The sequence below is a fragment of the Stomoxys calcitrans genome, chromosome 2 (genome assembly GCF_963082655.1).
Source record: "Stomoxys calcitrans chromosome 2, idStoCalc2.1, whole genome shotgun sequence".
NCBI lineage: Eukaryota > Metazoa > Arthropoda > Insecta > Diptera > Muscidae > Stomoxys > Stomoxys calcitrans.
Window position 1 is genome coordinate 186,760,874 of NC_081553.1, and position 23,966 is coordinate 186,784,839.

The 23,966-nt window shown below is 35.7% G+C and overlaps 1 protein-coding gene and 1 long non-coding RNA gene across 4 annotated transcripts in view; both read left to right on the forward strand.

Moving 5' to 3' along the window:
- Positions 1 to 19,500, forward strand: part of LOC106086239 (uncharacterized) — a 76,825-nt gene extending 57,325 nt beyond the window's left edge. The window contains exons 3-4 of one of the 2 annotated variants that reach the window (XR_001221102.2): positions 13,865 to 14,330; positions 17,973 to 19,500. This is a non-coding gene — a long non-coding RNA (uncharacterized LOC106086239). Of the gene's footprint in view, positions 1 to 13,864; positions 14,331 to 17,858 lie in introns of both variants that reach the window. The other variant, XR_001221101.2, reaches the window with a different exon arrangement.
- Positions 19,501 to 23,966, forward strand: part of LOC106086238 (histone-lysine N-methyltransferase trithorax) — a 55,178-nt gene continuing 50,712 nt past the window's right edge. For both annotated transcript variants that reach the window (XM_013250818.2, XM_013250819.2), the window contains exon 1: positions 19,501 to 21,704. In XM_013250818.2, the coding sequence (XP_013106272.2) occupies positions 20,073 to 21,704 (1,632 nt within the window). In that variant the 5' untranslated portion in view covers positions 19,501 to 20,072. The remainder of the gene's footprint in view (positions 21,705 to 23,966) is intronic.

Sequence of the window (23,966 nt, forward strand, 5' to 3'; positions counted from 1 at the left end):
TAAAGGTATAATGAGTCAAATTTTGTTCATCTATGTCCACTCATTCACTCCATGAAAATCGAAAGGTACTTCACCAAAAACTTAAACTAAAATGCATTATTTTCGACTCTATTTTTTATTCATTCATCGCAATTTTCAATTAAAACACGAAAATGGCAACACTGCCTGTCAATCTATGTACTTGTCAAAAATCACTCACACCACCATCATTCTCTTACTTGATGCGAGTACTCTTTGTAATGTGACACACTCAAATAGTGTTTTGCTCTCCACAAAAGCCAAAACACACACAACTCTCCCTCCCTTTGTCAAAAGCCCAAAACATGTAACAACCAACAGCCCATATGCCCAATTACAATTTGGTGGTATCAAAGGGTGGTGTGGCGGGCTTTTCGTGATGAATGCTTCAATCTTTTGGGCCTGTGTGCGATTTAAATAAATAAACACTTGACAAAAAACAATAACAAAAGTGTGTGCAAACACTAAAGTGGAATTAATAAATAATAAAAACAATGACAAAAAATGAATGCCGCAATTAAATGAAGCCCTTCCCCTTGCCCCACACTTGGGTAGAACATTATTATTTAAAAATCAATTAATTTTGTTCATAAACACGCATGCTCTTGACACAATGCACATGAATTAGTGTTGTGCGGTTATGATGAACTCGAATATTGGGGTTTTGATTCTTTGCCATGGTCTGTTGTACACAACAGACTTAGTCAAGCATTGTGAGGAAGGTCAATAATAGAATGGTTTAAAAGGCCCAAGGGATTATTTACCTACCATATTTCCATAATAAGACTTAATCATACACTTGTAAGTGTAGTATAGCCGGTTAAGAAGACCATTGACACATTGATAACTAGGCATTATAAATATTTACAAACGTGTTTTTTTTTAACAACAAAGACAAATAAACAACACGACAACAAAAAGATAACACAAATTTGTTATTCTTTGCAATTCAATTAGTATTGACAGTTGTTTAAATACAAGAACTTAACAGTGTACCCAATCACAGCCAACAGATGAAAAAAGAAAGCTTTTTTTTCACATAGAATCAATGGCGGTAGATAACCTTTAAAAGTTTTTATTCCAAATTTCCCTTGAAGCCCCTACTTTCAGGGTTCCTTTCCAGGTTTTAGCAGTAGATACTGTCTTTAACAGGCTACCCACAGATTGAAATCTTTTGGCAAAAGGGTTGAAATGGCACATGCCAACCTTTTCAGCAACAGCCAAAGCTCTTACCCTTTTGTGCACTTGAAAATTTCAGCCTTAAGCCTTCCATGAAGTGTCACATATCATGGTTGTTGTGTCTACTGAAGGTATACAAAAGTCCCGAACTTTACTCTTGGTCTCATTGTATCACTCTCTAATCTGTCAGCCAATGTGCTTGTATTGTATGTTTCCTGCCATTTCCTGTACGATGGCATCAAAGCAAATACAATTTGCTTTAGGTCATGAAATACTAGCTCTATATCATTCAAATGGATTTGGTTTGTCTATGAATCATACAACCAAAAAAAATTTGGATGGAAAAATACACTCAGAAACAAATTTATATGGACTTTTTCAATTAAAAAGAGAAGAAAAAAAAAAAAAACAAGTAAAAAGGCATTAAGTTCGGTCGGGCTGAGTTTTGGATACCCACCACCTTGGGTATATAAGAAAAACCCTACACGGACATTGAGTGGTCTAATAAGTCACTGTTCAATTTTGTAGAACTAAATATTGGTCTTTTTGCCATCTACATCCAAATAGAAACCGATCTGAACCATATAAGACACGGATGTCAAAAAGCCTAACATAAGTCACTGCGTCAAATTTCAACGAAATCGGAGAATAAATGCGCTTTTTCTAGGACCAAGACTTTAAATCAAGAGATCGATCTATATGGCAGCTATATCTGAATATAGTCCGATCTGAACCATATTTAGGTCAGATGTCAAGAGGCCTTAAACTACTCACTGTTTCAAATTTCAGTGAAACCGAATAAAAAATAAAGCATTTATGGGCATTAGACCCTTTATCGGCAGATCGGTCTATATAGCAGCGAAATCGGGTAATAAATAAAGCTTTTATGGCCTTCAGACCATTTATCGGGAGATCGGTCTATTTGACAGGTATATCTAAATATGGACCAATCTAATCCATATTTAGTTCAGATGTCGGGAGGCTTAAAATAACCCACTGTTGCAAATTGCAGCGAAATAGGGTAATAAATAAAGTTTTTATGTTCTTCAGACCCTTTATCGGGAGATCGGTCTATATGGTAGATGTATCTAAATATAGTCCGGTCTGAACCATATTTGGGTCAGATGTCAAGAGGCTTTAAACTACTTACTGTTTCAAATTTCAGTGAAACCCAATAAAAAATAAAGCATTTATGGGCATTAGACCCTTTATCGGTAGATCGGTCTATATAGCAGCTATATTTAAATATGGTCAGATTTGGCCCGTTCAAGAACTTTATCGGCGTGCATCAAAAAGACGTATCTGTGCCAAATTTCTGCTTAATATCTTAATTTTTGAAGGCTATAGAGTGATTTCAACAGAAGGACGGATGGACGGACAGACACATCGTTAAATCTTCCTGAAAAGATTTTTAATTCTTGCCAACTTTTTTTTTCATATACAAAATTCTTTCAATATTCCTACAATACCCGACGTAATTCCATTGTATGTGTCGCTTTTATTTTATATCAAACTTCAGTTTAATGTTATTTTAATTTCATTCATTTAGCCAGCCTATATCAACACACAATCCCGACATTCTTTCATGGCCACTTGACATGCCACTTCACATCCTTCTTCTTTTAGTATCGTGTCCCCACAACAGCCAATTTTACCATTCTACTTCTAATCAATCATCTCACAAGTATTCCCACTCAATTTAACGTAAAATTCTAGCATGTCTTTGTGCGAAAATCTCTTGTTCTAGAATATTTTCACGCTATTCTTTTATTTGTCTTCTTTTGGTAGTCTATGCCATGCTTGCCAACTTCTTTTATCTGCGCCACTAAATTCTCTTGGGGATCTTAACTTTATTACGATGGCTTAGTGTACGTGTGTGTTTTACTGCTACACCCACTAGGTAATGCATTTAAAATGTCTTCAGTTCTTGAAATCAAGCAAGTTTTTCAGCGTTTTTCGCAATAAGGGCATTGCTTTGCCGTTGTGTAGTAACATAATCGGGAGAAAAAGTAGTTGAGGTCATTCGATTGGATTATGCTGATGCAGTCTCTTGTGTCTGTATACAGTGTATTGAATTATAATACAAGCTAATGATCTGAATGAATGTTGGCAACTCGAATTTATTGTAAACTATAAACACTGGTTAAATGAATGTTGGCAATACGGACTGGTACTGTTTAAAAGCCTGCAGGCATTTGGTTCTATAAACAATTCTGCATTGGGTTCTATAAAAAAACTAGGAGCCCGGTAGTCCGCTTCGCTACCCCCTTTTTTGATACCCCCTTTTTAGTGTAGGACCTCCAAAAACCCATGTTGTCACTCAGTTTTAAAGGTTATGAAGTTTTGTAATAATTGCGTATAAAATTTCAGAAATCTGTCCCCTTCCATATAGAAAGTACCAAATGGTACCAAGGATGAAGGCCACCGTAGCGCAGAGGTAAGCATGTCCGCCTCTGACGCTGAACGCCTGGGTTCGAATACTGTCCAAACGATTAGAAAAAAATTTCAGCGGTGGTTTTCCCCTCCTAATGTTGCCAACATTTATGAGGTATTATGCCATGTAAAAACTTCTCTCTAAAGAGTAGTCGCACTGCGGCTCTCCGTTCGGACTCGGCTATAAAAAGGACCTCCCTCCTTATCATTGAGCTTAAACTAGAATCGGCCTGCACTCATTGATATGTGAGAAGTTTGCTCCTGTTCCTTAGTGGAATGTTAATGGGCAAAATTTGCATTTTTTACCAAGTATAAGAATACATCAGAAAAATCATTAAGTCACCCAATATATATTGTCAAAGTATAAATGTATCCCAATTTTTAGCGCCGTATCTAAATTCGTAAAGAAAATACCATTTTGTATGCTTTAGTGCCTAAATGTATGATTTTTAAAAAAAATTGTCTGATCACCCAAAATTTATAGTCAAGGTGTAACTGTATTTCAATTTTCGGATCTTAAGATCCCTCTGTAAAGAATGTACCATTTTGTATGTTTTAGTATTTAAATGCACGAATTTAAAACAAATCTTCTATCCGCCCAATATTTATTGTCAAGGTGTAACCGTATTCTATTTTTGAGTGAGCTTTAGCTCAATTCGTAAAGAATGTGCGTTTTAGTACCTTAATGCACAAATTTGAATGATCTTCTGGTAACACAAAATTTAATGTCAAGGTATACTTGTATAACAATTTTGAGAGCTTTAGTTCACTCCGTAAAGAAAGCAACATTAGTACGTTCGAGTACCTAAATATACATCTACATCTTCAAATAATGTACCAAATAGTACTAATATTGGTACCAAATGTTCGAATTGTAAAAAAATCATTAAGTCGCCCATCATATATTTCTAAGTTTTACCTACATTCCAAATTTCAGGTCTCTAGCTCCACCTCCACAAAACGTACCAAAATATACGAATTGTAAGAATATCATAGTCACCCATCATATTTTTCCTAGTTGTACCTGTATGCCAAATTTTAGACCTCTAGCTCCATCTGAAGAGAAAGTACCAAATGATATCAGTTTCGGTACCAAAATGTACGAATTTTTAATATATCATCATATATTTCCTAGTTGTAGCTACATGTCAAATTTCAGACCTCTAGCTCCATCTATAAAGAATGTACCAAATAGTACTAATTTTGGTACCAAAATTTTTGAATTGTAAAAAAATTATTTAGTCGCCCATCATGTATTTCTAAGTTTTACCGACATTCCAAATTTCACGTCTCTAGCTCCACCTGCACAGAAAGTTCTAAGTTTTACCGACATTCCAAATTTCACGTCTCTAGCTCCACCTGCACAGAAAGTATTATACTAAAATTGGTACCAAATTGTACAAATTGTAAAAAGATTATAGTCAGCCATCATTTTTTTCCTAGTTGTGCCTGCATGCCAACTTTCAGACCTCTAGACTTGTGGTACCAAATTTACGAATTTTGAATAGATCATTTAGTCACCCATCATATATTTCTTAGTTGTAACTACATGTCAAATTTCAGACCTCTAGCTCCATCTGTAAATAAAGTACCAAATGGTACTAGTTGCGGTACTAAGCGAATGTTTCCTCTCGTTACCAGTACTATTTTTCCATTTTTTCTTTTAATTCTCATCCTTTTTTACCAGATGTCTTTTAAGTCAAATTTTAAAATTCTACATCTATCCTACAAAGTTCACCCATTTTGTACCTTTTTGGTATTTAGTACCTAAATGTACAAATTTCCAAAAACTCTTATAGTCACCCAATTAAGGTTGCTGGCAAACTATCGATAATCGATATTTCGTATAGTAAATTTCGATAGTATCGATACTATCGCTAATTTCCCATCACCTATAATTTAAACGAAAATGAGAAGTAAAAATCAGGAGATCGATTTATATAGAAGCAATATTAAGGCATAGGACGAATAAACCCAAAATAATAAGAACAGTTGGTCAGTATGAGATCGGATGAAAACTGCGCCATCTATAGGCGCAATATATGTTATGGGACACATTCAGTGAAGGATCGCTTATTTTTGTTAAATTTTGCCAAAAATTTAACTTTGCCGATAGTATCAATAGGAAAAATAATAATCAATATTCAGACATAAAATAAAATATCGATAGTACCATCGATATTTTGCCTGCTCTACATAGTGCAGCTGAGTTTCAAAACTCAGAGCTCTTCATCAATTTATAAAGAAAGTGCCAAATAGTACCAATTGCGGCAATAGACGTACTGCTTCTCCCACTTCCGGTACGATTTTCTAAGAATTTTTTACCAATCCTTATTTTTTCGTTCGCGCTGGTCAAATATGTACCATCTCGCACTTATTGATACTTTTTAGTACCTAAACGTATGAATATCATCAAATCCAGCCTTATCCCGTGCCTATGATCCTGGACCAACATTCGTGCAAAATTTCATGATTCCGGCTTTAGCCGTTTGGGCTGGCCGACGATCAGTCACGCAACCCTTTCTATATATACAGATATCAATTAAATTTTGATCACATTTTCTATAAAAATCCAATTTTTAAATTTTCCCTAAACATCCAATTTCAATAAATTTTCTTTAAACCCCCCATTTCGATAAAATCTCTTTAAAAATCACTTCAATCTACTTGTTGTTGTTGACCAGTTCCTACTGACTACTTTTGTCCTTATTGTGTCGATTGCAAATTTGATTTGTGCTATGTCTTGGCATTTACTGCCTTCACAAATGCTGCTGTTGCGGCAGCTGTAGCTGTCTGTCTGTCCCTCTTTATTTTTCAATTACAACAAATTGCGGGCAAAACTTAACCACAGCATGGCAAAACAAAACCAAACATGGCTTTAACTAATAAAACGTAAAGTAAACCAAAGCATAACACAAAAAAAATTAAAAGAAAAGAGCAGCAGCAGCACTTAACAAAAAAAAGGTACACACAACTTACCAAACAGCCAGGCTGACTGCATTGCTGGGGTTAAGTGTCTTATGTGTGTCTGCTGGCTGCATATTTGTTTTTCTTGCTTTTTGTGAACAAATCGCGTACAGTTGACAAGATTAACAAGCTTTGCCACCATCATCATCATCATTATCATCTTGACAAACATTACCATCAGAACCCAATCTCTTTCTCTACTCTCTCACACTCAATCACGCACAAGATGTTCGTTCTTGGTATAGTACACAAGTTTGTAATAACATCATTACATTGCACAAACACAGTTGCACACAGATTAGAGTTGGCTTGGCATTGCCTTTCGTCTTTAAGCTTTCCTTAATGCTCTTTTGTACACAACAAAACAACTACTTCTGCATTCTGCATCTCTTTCTCTGGGGAAAGAAGAAAATATTGCCATATTGCCTGCCGTACTATAGGAAAAGGCTACATTGAATAAAAATCGGCTGGGGTTTTGTTTATATTTTCTGCTGCATTGCACGGCCTCCACTTCTTTTAGATGCTTTATTATTTTATGCGATAACAGAAGTAGTTTATGTGAAATCTTGCAATGCCTTATTGCAGCACCTTTCTCTTTTGTTGCCAATCGTCTTGCCAGTGATGGCAATTCGAAGTGTCAAACTCATACCATCAATGGAGGTTGCCAGAGGTACTTTCTTATGGCTGGTACAATGTTGGTTTTTTACAGTTGAGAACACATGTTATTCGCAATAAATGTTTTGAGATACAACACAAATTCCACCGTAGCGCAGAGTTTAGCTTGCCCCCCTATGACGCTGAACGCCTAGGTTCAAGTCCTGGCGAGAATATAAGAAAACATTTTCAGCGACGGTTATCCCTACCTAATGTTGGCGACATTTGTTAGGTACTTTGCCATGTAAAAAACTTCTCACTAAAGAGGTGTTGCACTGTGGCACGCCTTTCGGACTCGGCTATAAAAAGGAGGCCCCTTATAATTGATTGTAAACTTGAATCGCGATAGGTGAGAAGTTTCCCCTGTTCCTTAATGGAATATTCATGGACAAAATTTGCATTTGGGTTCTTGACTTCTTCATAATTTTCGATGCTAAGTTATTCATTGAAAAATAAAGGGTTGCGCTTCCTAACTAGACTTTGTCCATTCATTGTGTGGCTTCTGCATATACCCTTTCATCTTTATCGCCTAGAGACCTCTAATATAACTATCTTTCACGAAGCTCCACAAGTCCATCTAGAATTTGTTTATAGGCTTTCTCCACCTGCGCTTGTGTTTTTATTTCGCAGGGTTATAGACGATTCAGACCTTTTGGGCCTTTGGGATTTCGCCTAGTAAAGATGTATGTATGATCCTAAATTTCTGCGGCCTTGTTGTTTTTCAGTCAGCTTTCCAAAAGATATCGGTCTAATGTGCAATTCTTTGGGAGAGCTTTCGTACTTCATTCTGATTTCGAAGCCTCGTGATTCGCTCACACTCACGATTGAAAGCAAATGAAAGCTTTCCTTCCTGCGAAAACGACGTTACTCTACTCCACTCTGTTTTTCTCGTCATACCTCTCCTAATTCAGGCATTGTTACTGAAGGTAAAGTTGCTCTGCTTCGACACTCCCGATATAGCTGCCATATAAACCGATCTCCCGATTTGATTTCTTGAGTCCCTGGAAGCCTCAATTTTCATCCGTTTGGCTAAAATTTTGCATGTACTATCCTGATATGACTTCCGACAACTGTGCCAAGTACCGTCCAAATCGGTCAAGAACCTGATATAGCTCCCACATAAACCGATCTCCTGATTTGATTTCTTGGGTTCCTGGAAGCCTCAATTTTGATCAGATTTGGCTGAAATTATGCACATAATGTTCTGTTATGACCTCCAACAACTGTGCCAAATTCGTCGGTAACTAGATATTGTTCCCATATTTTAGCAGAATCCATGGTGGTGGGTTCCCAAAGTTCGGCTAGGCCGAACTTAACGCCTTTTAACTTGGTCTGATTTCGATTCCGATCTACTCTTTCGCGAATGACAGCAACCTCTGTCATTAATTTTCCTTCGACCATAGGCCGAGTCTTCGAGAGTTTGAAGTACAGGAGACGGATTATGGACGTTACACTCTGCCAAGATTTACTGGCCATTTCTAAGTGGGGTCGAATGAACTGAGTGGATTTTAATGCACGCAAGACGGAGTGGTGTTTGTTGTTCCACAAACGTTCCACAAACGTTTCACTGACACTTTACAATCGTCAATATCTACCGACGGTGTAGATATTAGGCAGTCAGAGGCTCTTGATGGGCATGAAGATTCAATGTCCGTTAGTCAATACATATATTCGAAGTGTCGAAGGAAGCATTCAAGTGCTTGGGCTTTCTTAAGCGGTGGAAGAAATATTTCACTCTCTCTGATCTTCTTAATATCTACACTACGTACATCAGGCCGAGGATGGCATATAACTCGCATATATGGGCCGGAGCTCTAAAATTATCCCTGGAGCTGCTTGACCGTGTCCAGAGGCGGGCGTTGGTGTTGTTTGGCGCTATTCTATCGATTCTTCCACGGTGTGTGTTCTTCGGAAATCAGTCTTCTGATTCCTGACTTGAGGTTGTTTGGTCAGATATACAAGATTTTCTAGAAGCGCACACCGATTTTCTAGAAGCGCATTACGATTAGCCAGCTGATCGAACCATGGAATACCGAGAAAATTATTTTTTCCCAAGGACGGTTGTGTATGTGGAATCGACTTCCGGCAGATGTCTTTTCCGCTACTTACGACGTACAGAAATTCAAAACGAATGTCAATAAACACTACTCACCCCTTCCCCCATTCGTTTCTTTACTATCCTCTCCAACGCAATGCACTGCATATGTAGGGGTCATCCCCTGGGTTTTGGTTGAACCGGACATATACCAAAACATTGTACCAAAGTAACTCAAATACCATCTCTGAATTTTTATTATTCTCCTCTTTGTTTACCCTCTGTTGTTGCTAGGTAATCGTTTGGTAGTGAGAAACTTAATTTCCCACCTCCTCTTCATTACAATCACAGCACTGCAGCAACCAATAGCATCTTTTGCTAGCTCCTTCTTTTTTGTTACATTGTTAATTTAAGTTGCTTTTTTGCAGCTGTTGTATTTTCTTAAACTTTTCTTTGTCAATTAAGCTGATTATGCGTCGAAGAGAACGGAAAAATGAGCAAATTTATACCAGCATGGCTATGTTGTCGACATGCATGTTTGTATGCAATCCTTGTATCTTTCGCTCACACTTGCTCTCTTCGTCTCTCTGCCAAATTCCTTCTGGCTGTCTATCAAATGTGCTTGGTGGAATAAATACCGTGTTGATGTTTTATAGCGCTTGTGTTGTGGTGCATGCCTGGTTGAATTTACTTTGTGTGGCATGGTTGGCTGGTAGTTAGAATGCATTTGATCTCCTTGCGACTGCAGAAAAAGAAAAGAGTAAAAAAAAGCACAAAACAGTGGCAACGCCATTAAGAATGTAAAAGTCACGGTTAAATTTTGAATGCAAAAAAGTTGCCAAAATGAATGGTACATATTAAAGTGCCATAATAAGGCAGGGTTAGGAAAACATCACATTTTCCAAAGGGGAAAAAAAGTTTCACAATTTCACAAACATTTGCATGCTCTAAATAAAAATGTAAATAAAGGTGGTTTAACTAATATCCTTGAATTGTTACGTTTGCTTTATTGGATTCCCATTTGCTGTGGTTGAGGCGGTAGTAAATTCGGACACAGCCGACTTCATCCCGTAAAACCGCACAAAAAGGGTAGTTTACATGAAAGCCAAAACAAGCATACGGCTGTTTGGCATCCTGTTTTGTAAACACCAAAAGTGTAACCTTTTCATTTGATTCATTCGCCCAAGCAGTAAAGCCAAAGTAAGCAAGCATTTGTTGCCACATTCACCACATAAAATGCATAATGTGTAAACACACACATACCCACTTACATCCATAAAACGGCAACACTAAATTAATTTGTCATGCGATTTGGTTGAATTCAGTGTGAGTGTTTGTTTGCTTGTCGGCCTTAGTAGTCATTGTGGAGAGTGAAGAGACCTTTGTTGTTGTAGGTTTTTTTTTTGCAACCGGGTTAATTTGATTTGCTGTAAATGAGGGTTTTTTTCTACTTCGTGAGTTCAATTCGGCTGCAATGTTTAAATTCATTATGATTCATGATTTCGCATGGGCACGCAAATTAAAAATTTCGTATTTGACATCAATCAAGGTGGTTTGGCTTATGTCCTGGCATAAAATGTTTATTTACAGATGACTGATTTTTTGGATTTAGGTTGCTTGGACAAAATCTGCCCACGAATTTTCCATTAAGTAACAGCGTGGTTCTTCATTCATGTCAAAAATTAATGTCCGATTCATATTGTAGCTCTGTGATACCGCCTTTTTAGAGACGAGTCTGAGTGCAGTGCAGCAAAGCGACCCCACTTAGTAGGCACGTTATATATGGCTGCAGACCTTACAATTGTCGCCAGTTCGCTAATATGGACTCTGAAGATTATGTTGATTCTCTTATCGAGTTTTTAACTTAGGTCTTCAGCGTCATATGGTGGACTCTAAAATGAAAATAGAAAAAAAAAAAATTGGACAATAAATACGCCTTTTATGGGCCTAAGAGCTTAAATCGAGAAATCGGTCTATTTGACAGCTATATTCATTTCGAGGGGCCTTACACAACTCACTGTCAAAATTTTCGGCGAAACGGGCAATAAATGGGCCTTTTATGGGTCTAAGACCTTAAATCGAGAAATCGGTCTATGTGGCAGCTTTACCCAAATCTGGACCGATCTTTGCCAAATTGCAGACAGATGTCGAAGGGCCTAACACAATACACTGTCCCAAATTTCGGCGAGATCAGATAATAAATGCGTCTTTTATGGGTCCAAAACCATAAATCGAGAGATCGGTTTAAATGGCAGCTATATCCAAATCTAGACCGATTTGGGTCTAATTTCAAAAGGGTGTCGAGGGGCCTTACACAAATTTCGGCGAAACGGGCCTAACCCTTAAATCGAGAGTAGCGACGCCCGCGCACTGGTATGAGTATGCTAAGTACGTTTATAACTCGGCTACCGAGGAGCGTCGCTGTGAGTTTTACGAAAACATGTCGAAAATAAAAAGTTTTCTAACATTGCAGTAACATTTTGAGTAACACGACAACTCTGGTTTGTAACCTTTCGGTGGTACCGTGGGGTGTTTTCCATTCCATTTGTTTAGATTGAACATACAAGAACATATTCGACTTGCCCCGAAATAGGAAGTATGTTAAAAAACCACAATATGGTTGATTATCGTTCCTATTTTAAATTTATTCTCTTTGCCTGGCGTCTTCAAGAGTATAGAAAAAAAAGTTGGATATCATATGCCAGCAACAGCTGATACTAGTTAGTAATCATTCACAATAGTGTATATGAAACATAGCTTTTGTAAAGAGAACACTGTACTCAGAGCACTAGCTTAAAATAGCATTGGAGAAGTTATCAGAAAGATACCTGATATTCTCAAACTACATTAGATTGTCATCTAAAGTTGCATACTTGTTATTAAAAATTCATAAAATTAGGGTTGAAAAGCTTTTAAAAACTAATTGTTAAGTTTGTTTTATATATTTTACATATTTTTTTTGTTTTATATTTTTTTTTATATGGTTAATATTTTTTATATTTATTTTATAATTTTTCATATTTTTTAGAATTTTTTAATAATTTTTTTTGTCAAATTTTTATTTTGTTGTTTAATTTAATACAAGAACATATTCAACTTGCCTCGAAATAGAAAATATGTCAACTAACCATATTATGGTTAATTATCATTTCTATTTTAAATTTATTGACTTTGCCTGGCGTCTTCATGAGTATAAAAAAAAGTTGGATATCATATGCCAACAACAGCTGATATCAAATAGTGGTAATTCACAATAGTGTATATGTAGCATAGCTTTTGTAAAGAGAACATTGCTTTAAGGGCTTAAAATACCATCGGAACGATATCAGAGAGAAACCTGATATTCACAAACTACATTAGACTGTCATCTAAACTTGCATACTTGTTATAAAAAGTTTACAAAAATAGGTTTGAAAAGCTATTTATTTTTTTAATATACATTTTTTTTTTGTTTGTTTTTATTTTTTTTAATATTTTTTTTTTGTATATTCAATATTTTTTTAAAAATTATTTTATAATTTTTCATATATTTTTTATAATTTTGTTTTTTTCGTCAAATTCTTATTTTGTCGATTAATTTAATATAAATACTTCACAACACCTGTTGTTAAGCGGAAAATAAATAAATATCGCTAAGGGTACTATCAGTATGTTTATGGCTCATATCTTGTGTTTTTTTTATTAACATTGATTTTTATGTAAATACATATAGTGATAAGAATAATTAGCTGCCCACGTTATTTAATATAATAAACGATGGTAAATTGTATTGCCACCGCAAAAAAGAGCTTACATCATATTTATTGCCATATCATATTAACCACATTTTACAGATTTTCTATAGAAACGCTTCTATCTTGCTTGCCAGCATACTCCCATATCCTTAATATATCCTCAAATAGTCCTATACCTAAAGAATTGGCAATTTTCCTTTTAACATACCTGACATCCATATATATATACGTATATTCCTTCTACATACAAACACATACCTAGACATATACAAACACATGCACCTAAACATCTCACACATTAGAAGCTCCACAAACAATTAAGATTATATCCCTGGATTCGGCAAAAAGGAAAATACAACTTGGTCAACTTAAGAACACTCTAAAGACAAACAACGTTATCATCATCCATTCATAACGCCAGCACTTATACATACACACGCACCACAACATATTCAAATATTAACATCCCAACCCCTGTCCACATCATGAACCAACAAAGAATCCCTTGCTGGAGCTTTTACTATCATTCTTTGCTATCCCAGAACATTCCTCATCCACCATCCACATCCATTCATCAACACTAACACACAGTGGCAACATTCCTGTTTGAAATAAATAAAAAAAACCAACACACCAAAAATCTCTCAAAGAATTTCCTTTTTTCGTTTTTTGAAAAAGACGTTGAAAATGTTGTAACCAAGATTTTCTTTTTCCCTCTTCTTTTGTTCCATTTTGGGATGCATCTTCATCAATTTCTTTGCCTGTGCGTCGTCATCATCATTGACTTTGGTTGTTTTTTGTTGGTGGTGCTTGATTTACGTTGTGTCAATCGCTCTGCACATAGAAGTCGGGAAGAAAGGAAGGAAAAGTAACAAGAACAGCAACAACAACTGGAAAATATTTGCATGTAAAACGCAAAAACCACAAAGCCAGCCAACTTACCAGCCAGCCAGCAATACATTGGGCACAGACAACCCATCCTCATTTTCTTGATGCGCAGCAAAAAAAGCAAAGAATTTGCGCCGTGCCAGAAAACTCTAGAAAATATTTGAATGAAAACAATCCAAGGGATAAGTCAAGAATAAAACGCAGACAGATCCTGTAAGAGATTGGGCAAAACAAAAGGAGAAAAAAATAGCATCACCAAAAAAACAAGGATTAAGGACAAAACAGTTTTCCCAGAAATGTTCCTAAGCTAGAATCGTAAAAAATAGTAAGCAAGAAGTAAAACTACATAAACTGCAACAACAAATATTCTGTAAATGGAAAAAATCATCCTGCATAGCATACAATAGACTACACAATAAACGGTAAGAAGGATTTTTAAATAAATTCTACCCAAAACACCCTTCTCTATTACAACACTTTAAAATACACATGCACTCATACTCTTTCACATTTCTATCTGCATACAAATGAATAATTACGAAAGTTTTTACATGAACATTTATTTTTAATATTATATGAAAAAGGGGGTATTTTAGAAATCCAATGTTATTAAATCCAAGAATTAGATTTTTTACGTTTTACATTTTTTTCTTATTCAAATATCTTAAGTTATTTGCATGTTAGGTCTGCTTTCTCCCCTCTGCAATTGGCTCTTTTTGTTTTCTTAATATACCATTTTGTCTGCTCTTCTCCTCCTTGCAAAGGTTAAAGTTTGTTGTAGTGAACGGTATGGCAACATTTGTGTTGTGAGTAACTGTCACCTACAATTACTTATACGCATTGGTGTGCTTGTCGTTTGACTCTAGCCATCACAGCCCTAGTATGAATAGGGATGCCAAACTGGAATTAAAAATAAATAAAATAAAAAATATAATAAAATAAAAAATTAAAATTATTAATAAAATTGTGCAAATTTAATTTTTTAAATGTTATGGCTAGTTTACAATTCAGCCATTTATCTGTTTGATTAGTAAATAATTAAAAATTTTTAAAAAAATATTCTATTCAAAATTAAAAAAAAAAAATATTTAAATTAAAAATAAATACTATTTAAAAAATTTTTAATAAAAAACAAAAGAAACAAAAACAAAAACAAAAAAGTTTTACATTTTTAAAAAATTAAAAAATATAAATAAAATTACAAAACAATTTCAAAAATAAATAAAAAATTAAAAAAAAATAAAAACAAATTGAATTGAAAAAAACAAAAAAAAAAATAAAAAAAATATAAATTATTAATCCATGCAAAATTTCAGCCAAATCGGACTAAAATTGCGGCTTGTAAGGACTCAAGAAGTCAAATTGGCAGATCGATTTATGTGGGAGCTATACCAGGTTGTACACCGATTTGGGCTTTACTAATTACAGTTGTTGAATGTCATAACAGAACACTACATGAAAAGTTTCAGCAAAATCGGGCAAAAATTGCGGCTTGTAAGGGCTCAAGAAGAATCGGGAGATCGGTTTATATGGGAGCTATATACGGTTATAGACCGATTTGGACCGTACTTGGCACTGTCGGAACAAAACACCACATGCAAAATTCCAGCCAAATCGGACTAAAATTGCGGATTGTAAAGACTCAAGAAGTCAAATCGGGATATGGGAGCTAAAAATGTCAGGTTATAGACCGATTTGAACCGTACTTGGCACAAAAAAATAAAAAAAAATTAAAAGTAAAACAAATTTAAAAATAAAAAGTAAAAAAAAAATAAAAAATTTAAAATTAAAAAAAAAGGAATAAAAAAGGAAAAGTAAAAAAAAGAATAAAAAATTAAAAACACAGAAAAATAAAAAAAATTAAAAAAAAGCAAATTATTAAAAATCATAAAAAATAGAGAATATAAAAACCTCATAAAAATTAGAGAGAACATATATGATCCGATTTGGCCCGTTCAAGAACTTAACCAGTGTGCAGCAAACAGACCTATCTGTCGGGCACACGGACATCGTAAAATTCTGGTCGTTAAATAAAAAATAAGAAACTACTTTCAAAAATAAAAAAAAAAATTTTAAATAAAAAAAAATTAAGAAAAAAAGTTTAAAAAGAAAGGTATTGTTTATAAAACAAAATTAAAAAAAGAATTAAGAACTTAAACATATAATAATTTTAACTGTGTATTCTTTAATTAAAGCAATTCTGAAAACAATTTTTAAAATTTTAAAAATTAAAAAAAAAAAATTAAAAAAATAAAGAGATTAAAAAAATGCAGAGATTAAGAAAATTTATTAATTTTTTTTAATATTTTAAAACATTTTATTATATCTTGTATAGATGAAAAACAATCTAAAAAAAAACAAAAAATAAAAAATTTGTTTTCTTCCTTTTGATTTTGCTAAACACTAAATTTTTATTGCAATTTATTTTTTTTAGTTAATGAAAAATAAAAAATATTTTCAAAAAAAATAATTAAAAAAGAAAATTATTACGAAAAAAATTAAAAATTTTAAAAAAGTAAAAAGCAATTATGGAATTGGGCATAAAACAATTTTTATGTGTATTGTTTAATTAAAATAATTCTAAAAGAAATGCAAAAAATTCTAAAAATTAAAAAAAAAATATGTATTAAAATTAAATAAATTAAAAAAAAAAATAAAAAAAGAAAGAAAAGTTATTAAAAAAATACAAAAAAAAAAATATTTGAAAAATACAATTAAAATCAAATACAATCTGGACCAAATTTAAGAAGGATGTCAAAGTCCTTAGCGCAACTCACTGTCTCCAATTCCGGCGATATCGAACAATAAATGCGCCTTTTACGGGCTTAAGAACCTAAATCGGTGGATCGGTCTATATGGGGGCTATATTCCGATGTAGCCCATCTTCGAACTTAACCTGCTTATGGACAAAAAAAATCTGTGCAAAGTTTCAGCTCAATATCTCTATTTTTTAAGACTGTGGCGTGATTTCAACAGACAGACGGACAGACATGGCTAGATCGTCTTAGATTTTTACGACGATCAAGAATATGTATACTTTTAGGGTCGAAAATGGATATTTCGGTGTGTTGCAATCGGAATGACAAAATGAATATAACCCCATCCTTCGGTGGAGGGTATAAAAACCTTGTTTTTTTAAAATTAGACAAAAAATGTGTTTTTTGCTTTGTAATAGTATTTAACGGGGTTTCTAGATCGCGATTTCGTTTGGAACCACCCAAACTTGTCAGTAGGATTTGTCAAAAAGGTTGAAAAAAAAATTGTTTTCTTGGGGAAATATTTTTTTTCTTTGATTTCCTTAAATATTACATTTTATTGCAATTTATGTTGTTTTCGTGTGGATATTAATGCAATTTCGCAGTCAAGTGGATATTAATGCCCATGACATAAAACAAACTTCTTAATCATAGTGGGCTTACAGCCATATATTTTCATTTTTTTTTCTTATACAGAAAACATCAAATGCTGTTTGACAACAAAATGGTTTCCGTAAATCTAACTTGCAAAAATTTTAAGAATAATTCTTGTTTGATGTTTGTGTTTTAAAAACTTTTGGCAAGTTCTCCAAGAAATTACATAATATGTCGAAAAAAATTATTTATTAATTTCCTTTTTCCACCTTATGTCAATGAAAACCTAATTGAAATGCCTCTTACACTCGAGCTTCATTTTCCAATTTTTTTTTTCATAATTTTGCTTTTCGGGTTATTATCGAATGTATAAAATATCTACATATTATTCATTGCACCCTAATATTTAATTTCCAACAAAATTGAAACACAAATTTTTCTTTTAATAAATTCATAAAACATAATTTACACCACTGTCATCACCACAACATCATGATCATAACCATCGCCATCCTACTGTGCCTTTTCACAATTTTTTTTTGAATTGAGCAATAATCTATTTACTCAACACAACATTTCCATCCAATAATCAATTTACAGACAAAATCACAACAACCACTACCAACCACCAACAATAGCAACAACTAACTTTAACATACAAAAATCTCAATAAGAAGGATATAAAAATAACAGCAACCACATGTCCCATAACAGCCGAAATACCAACAGTAAAAATTTCAAAACAACCAAAAAATCCAGCCATAGCAGCTCTGACAACGGTGAGAGCTCTAGTAGCAGCAGCAGCAATAGTACATACAGCAATAATCAAACCTATTCCGGCAACTACGTCGGTACATACGATAGTAATTTTAGTAACAATTATAGCAGCAACTATAGTGGTGACTATAGCATTTACCAATACACGGACTATAATCGAGAGCAGCAACAACAAAATCACCAGCAACAACAGAGACAAGAACAACGCGACCACTTGCAAGAGTTACAGCATCAGCAGAGGTAAAAGGTAGCAACTGCAACAGCAACAGCAGCAGTATATAACATAAATGGCCATATCTCTACCCCTTAAACACCCTCTGCAGTAGTAACAACCATCATCTATAAGGAAGACAAAGAAGAAGAGGAAAAACAAATCCCCAAGAAAATAGCAACATTCGAATCCCCCAAAAACAAGTAGTTGTAGTCATCATCACATCAAACTCTAGCAACTGTAGCAGCCGCCTAGTAGTAGTTGTAAAGAAAAGTTGTTTTCTTAGATTTCCCACACACAAATACAAACAAAAGCAGCACCAGCATTAGCACCACAGCTCCATCGCCCCACCAACAACAGCCATATCAAAGACCACAGCAACAGCAACAGCCACATGACGATGAGGGATAATACATAATAAAGTTGAAAAACCACTTTAGATTTAAAGGAAAAAACAAACCGAAGCAAAGGAAATGTAAAAAACAAAATCCACGACTTCTCATGAGAGCTTAAAACAAAATAAAATAGTAAAACACACACTCCAACCACATAAAATCACTCAATTACAAATTGAATGAAAATATTTGAATAAGAATTTTAGAAGAGCAGCCAAAATCCTCAGAGAACAGCTCACTGAATTCAAGAGAGCGCGATAAATAACAAAACCTGCTTACAAAATTCTCCAAGTCATCTATCACCAATAACAACAACAACAACATTAAACGTAGCACGTGCAGGGTGCCTTATAACAAAAATAAGTCGAAAAACAACAGGCCTGCCACTCTTTAATAAAACATCATTGCACATTATTGCCACTCTTCTTCAATGCACATACAATAGTAACAACAACAACAGCTACTACTACTATTGGTTACCACGAAATTGAGTTTTTTTAGTGGTAGAGGGGAGAAAAGGTGATAAAATAATTACACCATCATTTGACGCGCCAAGGTGGTATTTAAGCATAAAACAGGCGTCATTAAGAAACCCCGAGTGCATGGCAAAATGCAAAAGGGATTTTAAGCCATAAAAGAAAGAGCGAGAGAGCACCCGAACCAAATAAAAAAAATAAACAGAGGGTGAGAGAGCAGCATGTCTTGTTTAGTTGTCACGCAACATTCACTCACAATAAAACCCTAAAATAAACGAAACATAATAAAAACAGCTGCCTGCCTTGTTTAAGTCATAGCCATAGCACAAACATTTGGCACAACAGCCTGAGTGTGTAAATATAAATGTGAGTGTGTGGTGTGTGCGTGTGTGCGTGTCTAAAAGAGGGGGAAGTTTACAACCAAACAAACAATTAAATTTTATTCCCAAGGGAAACGAGACTTCCAAAGGGGCTTAAAACACAACAGCATAGCATAAACCCTAGGGAGCGAAATTCATACGACATTCAACCTACAGAGAGCGAAAGAGAGAGTGAGAGAGAAAGAGAGGGAGAGTAAAAGAGTTCTTGAATTGCCAAACAAAACATTGTTGATTGTTCAGAGAGAGGACAGAGCCAAACTAAACGATAACTTGCGGCAGGAACACAAGGCGGCGGCACACAATCAGTTTATCCGTGAAAACGAAGAACGTCACAACGCCGGACGCATAATAAAATTAAACGCAAGAGAAAAAAAGCAACATACCATACAAAAAAAAAATTCTAGAAAAGAAGAGAAAATATAAAACAACAAAAAGAATATTCCAAAATAAAATTTAAGTTGCTTTGCCGCGCTTGTTTTTTTTTTTTGGTGGAGTGTCCCAGTGTTTTTTTATTGAAAGCTAAGCTAAACAAACAAAGAAAAAAATTACGCGCCAAATGCTAAATTCAAATTATTATGGGTCGTTCCAAGTTTCCCGGGAAACCCTCAAAATCGATTAATCGTAAGCGAATAAGTGTCTTGCAATTAGATCCCAACGAACACCATAGCAGTGGCTCAGCAGGCATTTCAATTGGCCCGGGCTCACCACCTTTACCAGCAGGAGTAGCAGCGCAACAATCATCATCAACATCACCAGTATCAGCAACAGCGACTGCTGCCGGTACAACACCAACATCGGCAGCGGGAGCCACAGCATCTTCGAATTCTGCCTCACCAGCCCATTCAGAGAATTCCGAAGATGAGGAAGCGGCTGCCGCTAAGCAAACGAAAAGCGAGGAAGAGAATGTGGTAGACCATGAGGGTCAATCCAGAGCTTATGATAAGCATAAAAATGGCAAAAGAGAAGATGATGATGAGGATGAAGGGGGCCATGGTCTAACAACAACAACAACGAGAACCACAAATGGTCAAGGTGACAGCAGGGGACGTGAACCAAGGCAAAATGGCAATAGAACTACAACAACATCCTCACAACAGCAGCAGAGTAATAGTAACGCAAACCACAGTCGACCTTTGCAAAGTTCCAAAATCCTAGGACCTTCATTAAGCGCCAAAGTGATAGCAGCCCCCATACCCTCAGGCCACCATAAACACCCACAGAAAAAGCAAACTCATCATAAAACTGTGTTGCATGCGGAGCAGCAGGAAGAGTTGAATGTGGTTCAGGACTCCAAGAAACATGTGGAACAACAGGAAAAGCCAAACTCCTCCTCCCTGCAAGAATGCGCCAAGCCTAAGGAGACCGCCAAAAAGCCAAACTCTTTGCTTAGTTCACCAACTTTATCATCATTATCATCATCATTATTGGCGTCATCGGCATGTTCATCCTCCTCCTCATCCACGTTATTGTCATCACCCTCCTCGTCTTCGGGTGCGGCTGCAGTGAAATTCCCCCCGCGTAATTGTAAAAAATTCAAAAATTTAAATATCAATAAACCCGAAGTTATGTTGCCATCATCGACAAAATTAAAAATCCTACAGCAACAACAACAGCAGCAACAACAAAAAACAAATTCAGAAAAATCATTGAACAGTAAAGCTAATACAACCACAATAACAACGACATCACCCGCCCCTTCAACATTAGCCACCAATTGCAAGGAAGCAGCAGAACCTGTACAAAGACTGCAGCAGCAGCAACAACCACAAAAATGTGAAATGTCATCATCAACAACGGCAACAACATCTGCTGCAAATTCATCCACAAGCACATTGTCATCATCATCATTGTCAGCCACATCTTCTCGCTTTAACAATAGCCGACAACAACAACAACAACATCGGGATAATGATGGTGACCCCAGTGCATTGCATAAAACAAGAAATAGCGATGATGTGGACCAAGACGTTGATGATCATGATAATAATGACGATGAAGTTGATGTCGATCATGTTCGCGATCACCACCACCGCCTAAATGCTGGAGCAAATGATGACAATAATGCGGCTGATCATGCCTCATCCTCCTCCTCCTACTCGTCGTCGGCCTCCTCTCCCTCCCAGTCTCATGCCCCAAATGATGCAGAGAATCATGGCAATGATGGGGAGACTCATGTTGATGAAAATTCCAGTTCTCACAACGAATTGGTAAGTCTTAACAAGATGTTTTGGATGTACTTATGTTTGTATGTATGTACTCGTATGTATGTATGTGTTTGTCCCTCTCTGTGTTTGTATTCTCGTTTTTTTCCAATTGATTTTGGTATGGGTCATGTATACAGTGGCTCAAAGAATACAAAAAAATTACCAATTCCTGCCAAAGCTAGCGGGACATCGAGAAAGAGAAAACTAGAGAATACTTGTTGGGTGCTTATGTTGCAGTAGAGGGCAGAGAGAGTTCCACTTTAAGTTCGTAGTTTGTTTAACGATTTGTCTGACAATCTAGCCAAGAGCTCCTGAAATTTGAAATTCGTTATACAGGTATATAGTTCTGGTCTGCTTATCTAGGTTCATTACACAGAAATAAATAAAACTCGGTTTCAATCACGAAATTAATTGATCCAATTAATTTTTTAATTGATACTGCTTCAAACACGAAAATGATAATATCAATCACCATTCTTGAAAATGTAATTGACAAATTTTTCAATTAAAAGAATTGCATACTCAATAAAAAAAATTTTCAATTTTCAATTAATTTTTTAAATTGATTTTTAAAAATTCCAATTAATTTCTATATTTCATACGTAGATGTGTACCTAGAACGTGGCAAAGGTCGGTGGCCACCCGATCGGTGGTCGGTCGATCGGTGCCGACCAAGGCTACGGAGTCAAGTTTTTGAGGCCGGAGTCGAAGTCGGAGTCGGACTATTGAACCGGAGTTGGAGTTTGATTCGTTAGCTCCGACTCCGAACCGCTTTCCGACTCCGGCTTAATACTCCGACTCCGAGTCGGGGTCGGGGTCGAGGGGTAGATTCCGCAGCCCTGGTGCCGACTGTAAAATGCCCTACGAGTGCAAATTTGCTCATGAACATTCCACTAAGGAACTGGGGCAAACTTCTCACATATCACTGAGTGGTGTCCGATTCAAATTTTAAGCTCAATGATAAGGGCCGCAGTGTGATACCAATTTGGGGAGAATTTCTACATAGTACCTCACAAATGTTGCCAGCTTTAGGAGGCGATATCCACCGCTTAAAATTGTTTCTAATGTTCTCACCAGGATTCAACCCCAGGCGTTCAGCGTCATAGGCGAACATGCTAACCTCTGTGCTACGGAGGCCACAATATAATGCCCTACACCTTCCCTACACCTACCCTATAAGTACAATGTGTGAGCTATATCCCGTTCGGAACCAATTTTGACGGACTTCGGCGGATGTTATCAGATGGGTTATTAAACAATCCGTCAAATTTCGAACTTTCAAACTTTTATAACTACGGTTGACAAATGACAACATTATTGCAAATTACCCAAAATCTGACGAACATATATATGGGATCTATAACTAAATCTGAATCGATTTGAAGCAAAACTTCTCAGATATTGTGGTAGTTTCCGAAGAAAGCGTTTCGTAGTTTGTTTAACGATTGTACTAAGTTTGACCAAGATTGGTCAATAAATGCGCTTGTAGTGGCTCTAGAAGTGAAAACCTCCTGTCAAATTACGAGAGTATCGGTTAACAAATGAGCACTTTATTGCAATTTTCTCAAAATCGGACGAACATATATATGGAAGCTATATATATATATCCGAACCGATTTGAACCAAACTTCTCAGATATTGTGGCGGTTGTAGAGGAAAGCGTTGTGCAGTGGCTCTAGAAGGGAAAATTGGGCAATATACATGTATGACAGCTATATCTTAATCTGAACCGATATTTATGAAATTCACTAGTAATTTCGAGAGTCAAGAGAAAATCCTTCCTGCCGAATTTCCTGAGAACCGGTTAACAAATGATAATTTTATTACATTATTACTGCAAATCGGACGAACATATATATGGGAGCTATATCCAAATCTAAACCGATTTTTTCCAATTTCAATAGACTTTATCTCTAAGTCGAAAACTGAAGACGATCGAATGAAAAATGCGACGTAATTTTGTACACAAATTAACATGGACAGACGGACATACAGACGATCGAATGAGAGTCGATCGGTATGCTTATCAATGGGTCCATATCTCTTCCTTTTGGGTGTTACAAACGCATGCACTAAGTATTGTAGTAGTGTAAGGTATAAAAACCTATATAATTTCAGGTATCGAGTAGGGGTGCCCTATAGATTTGCTGTTGTAGTCGTAGCAGTGTGTTGTGCCCTGAGGCGGTAGCCCTTGGCCGATGAAGGACTCCATCGGGTTAACCCGAAAAATTTTAAATTCAATTAATAAAATGAGAGATATATAAT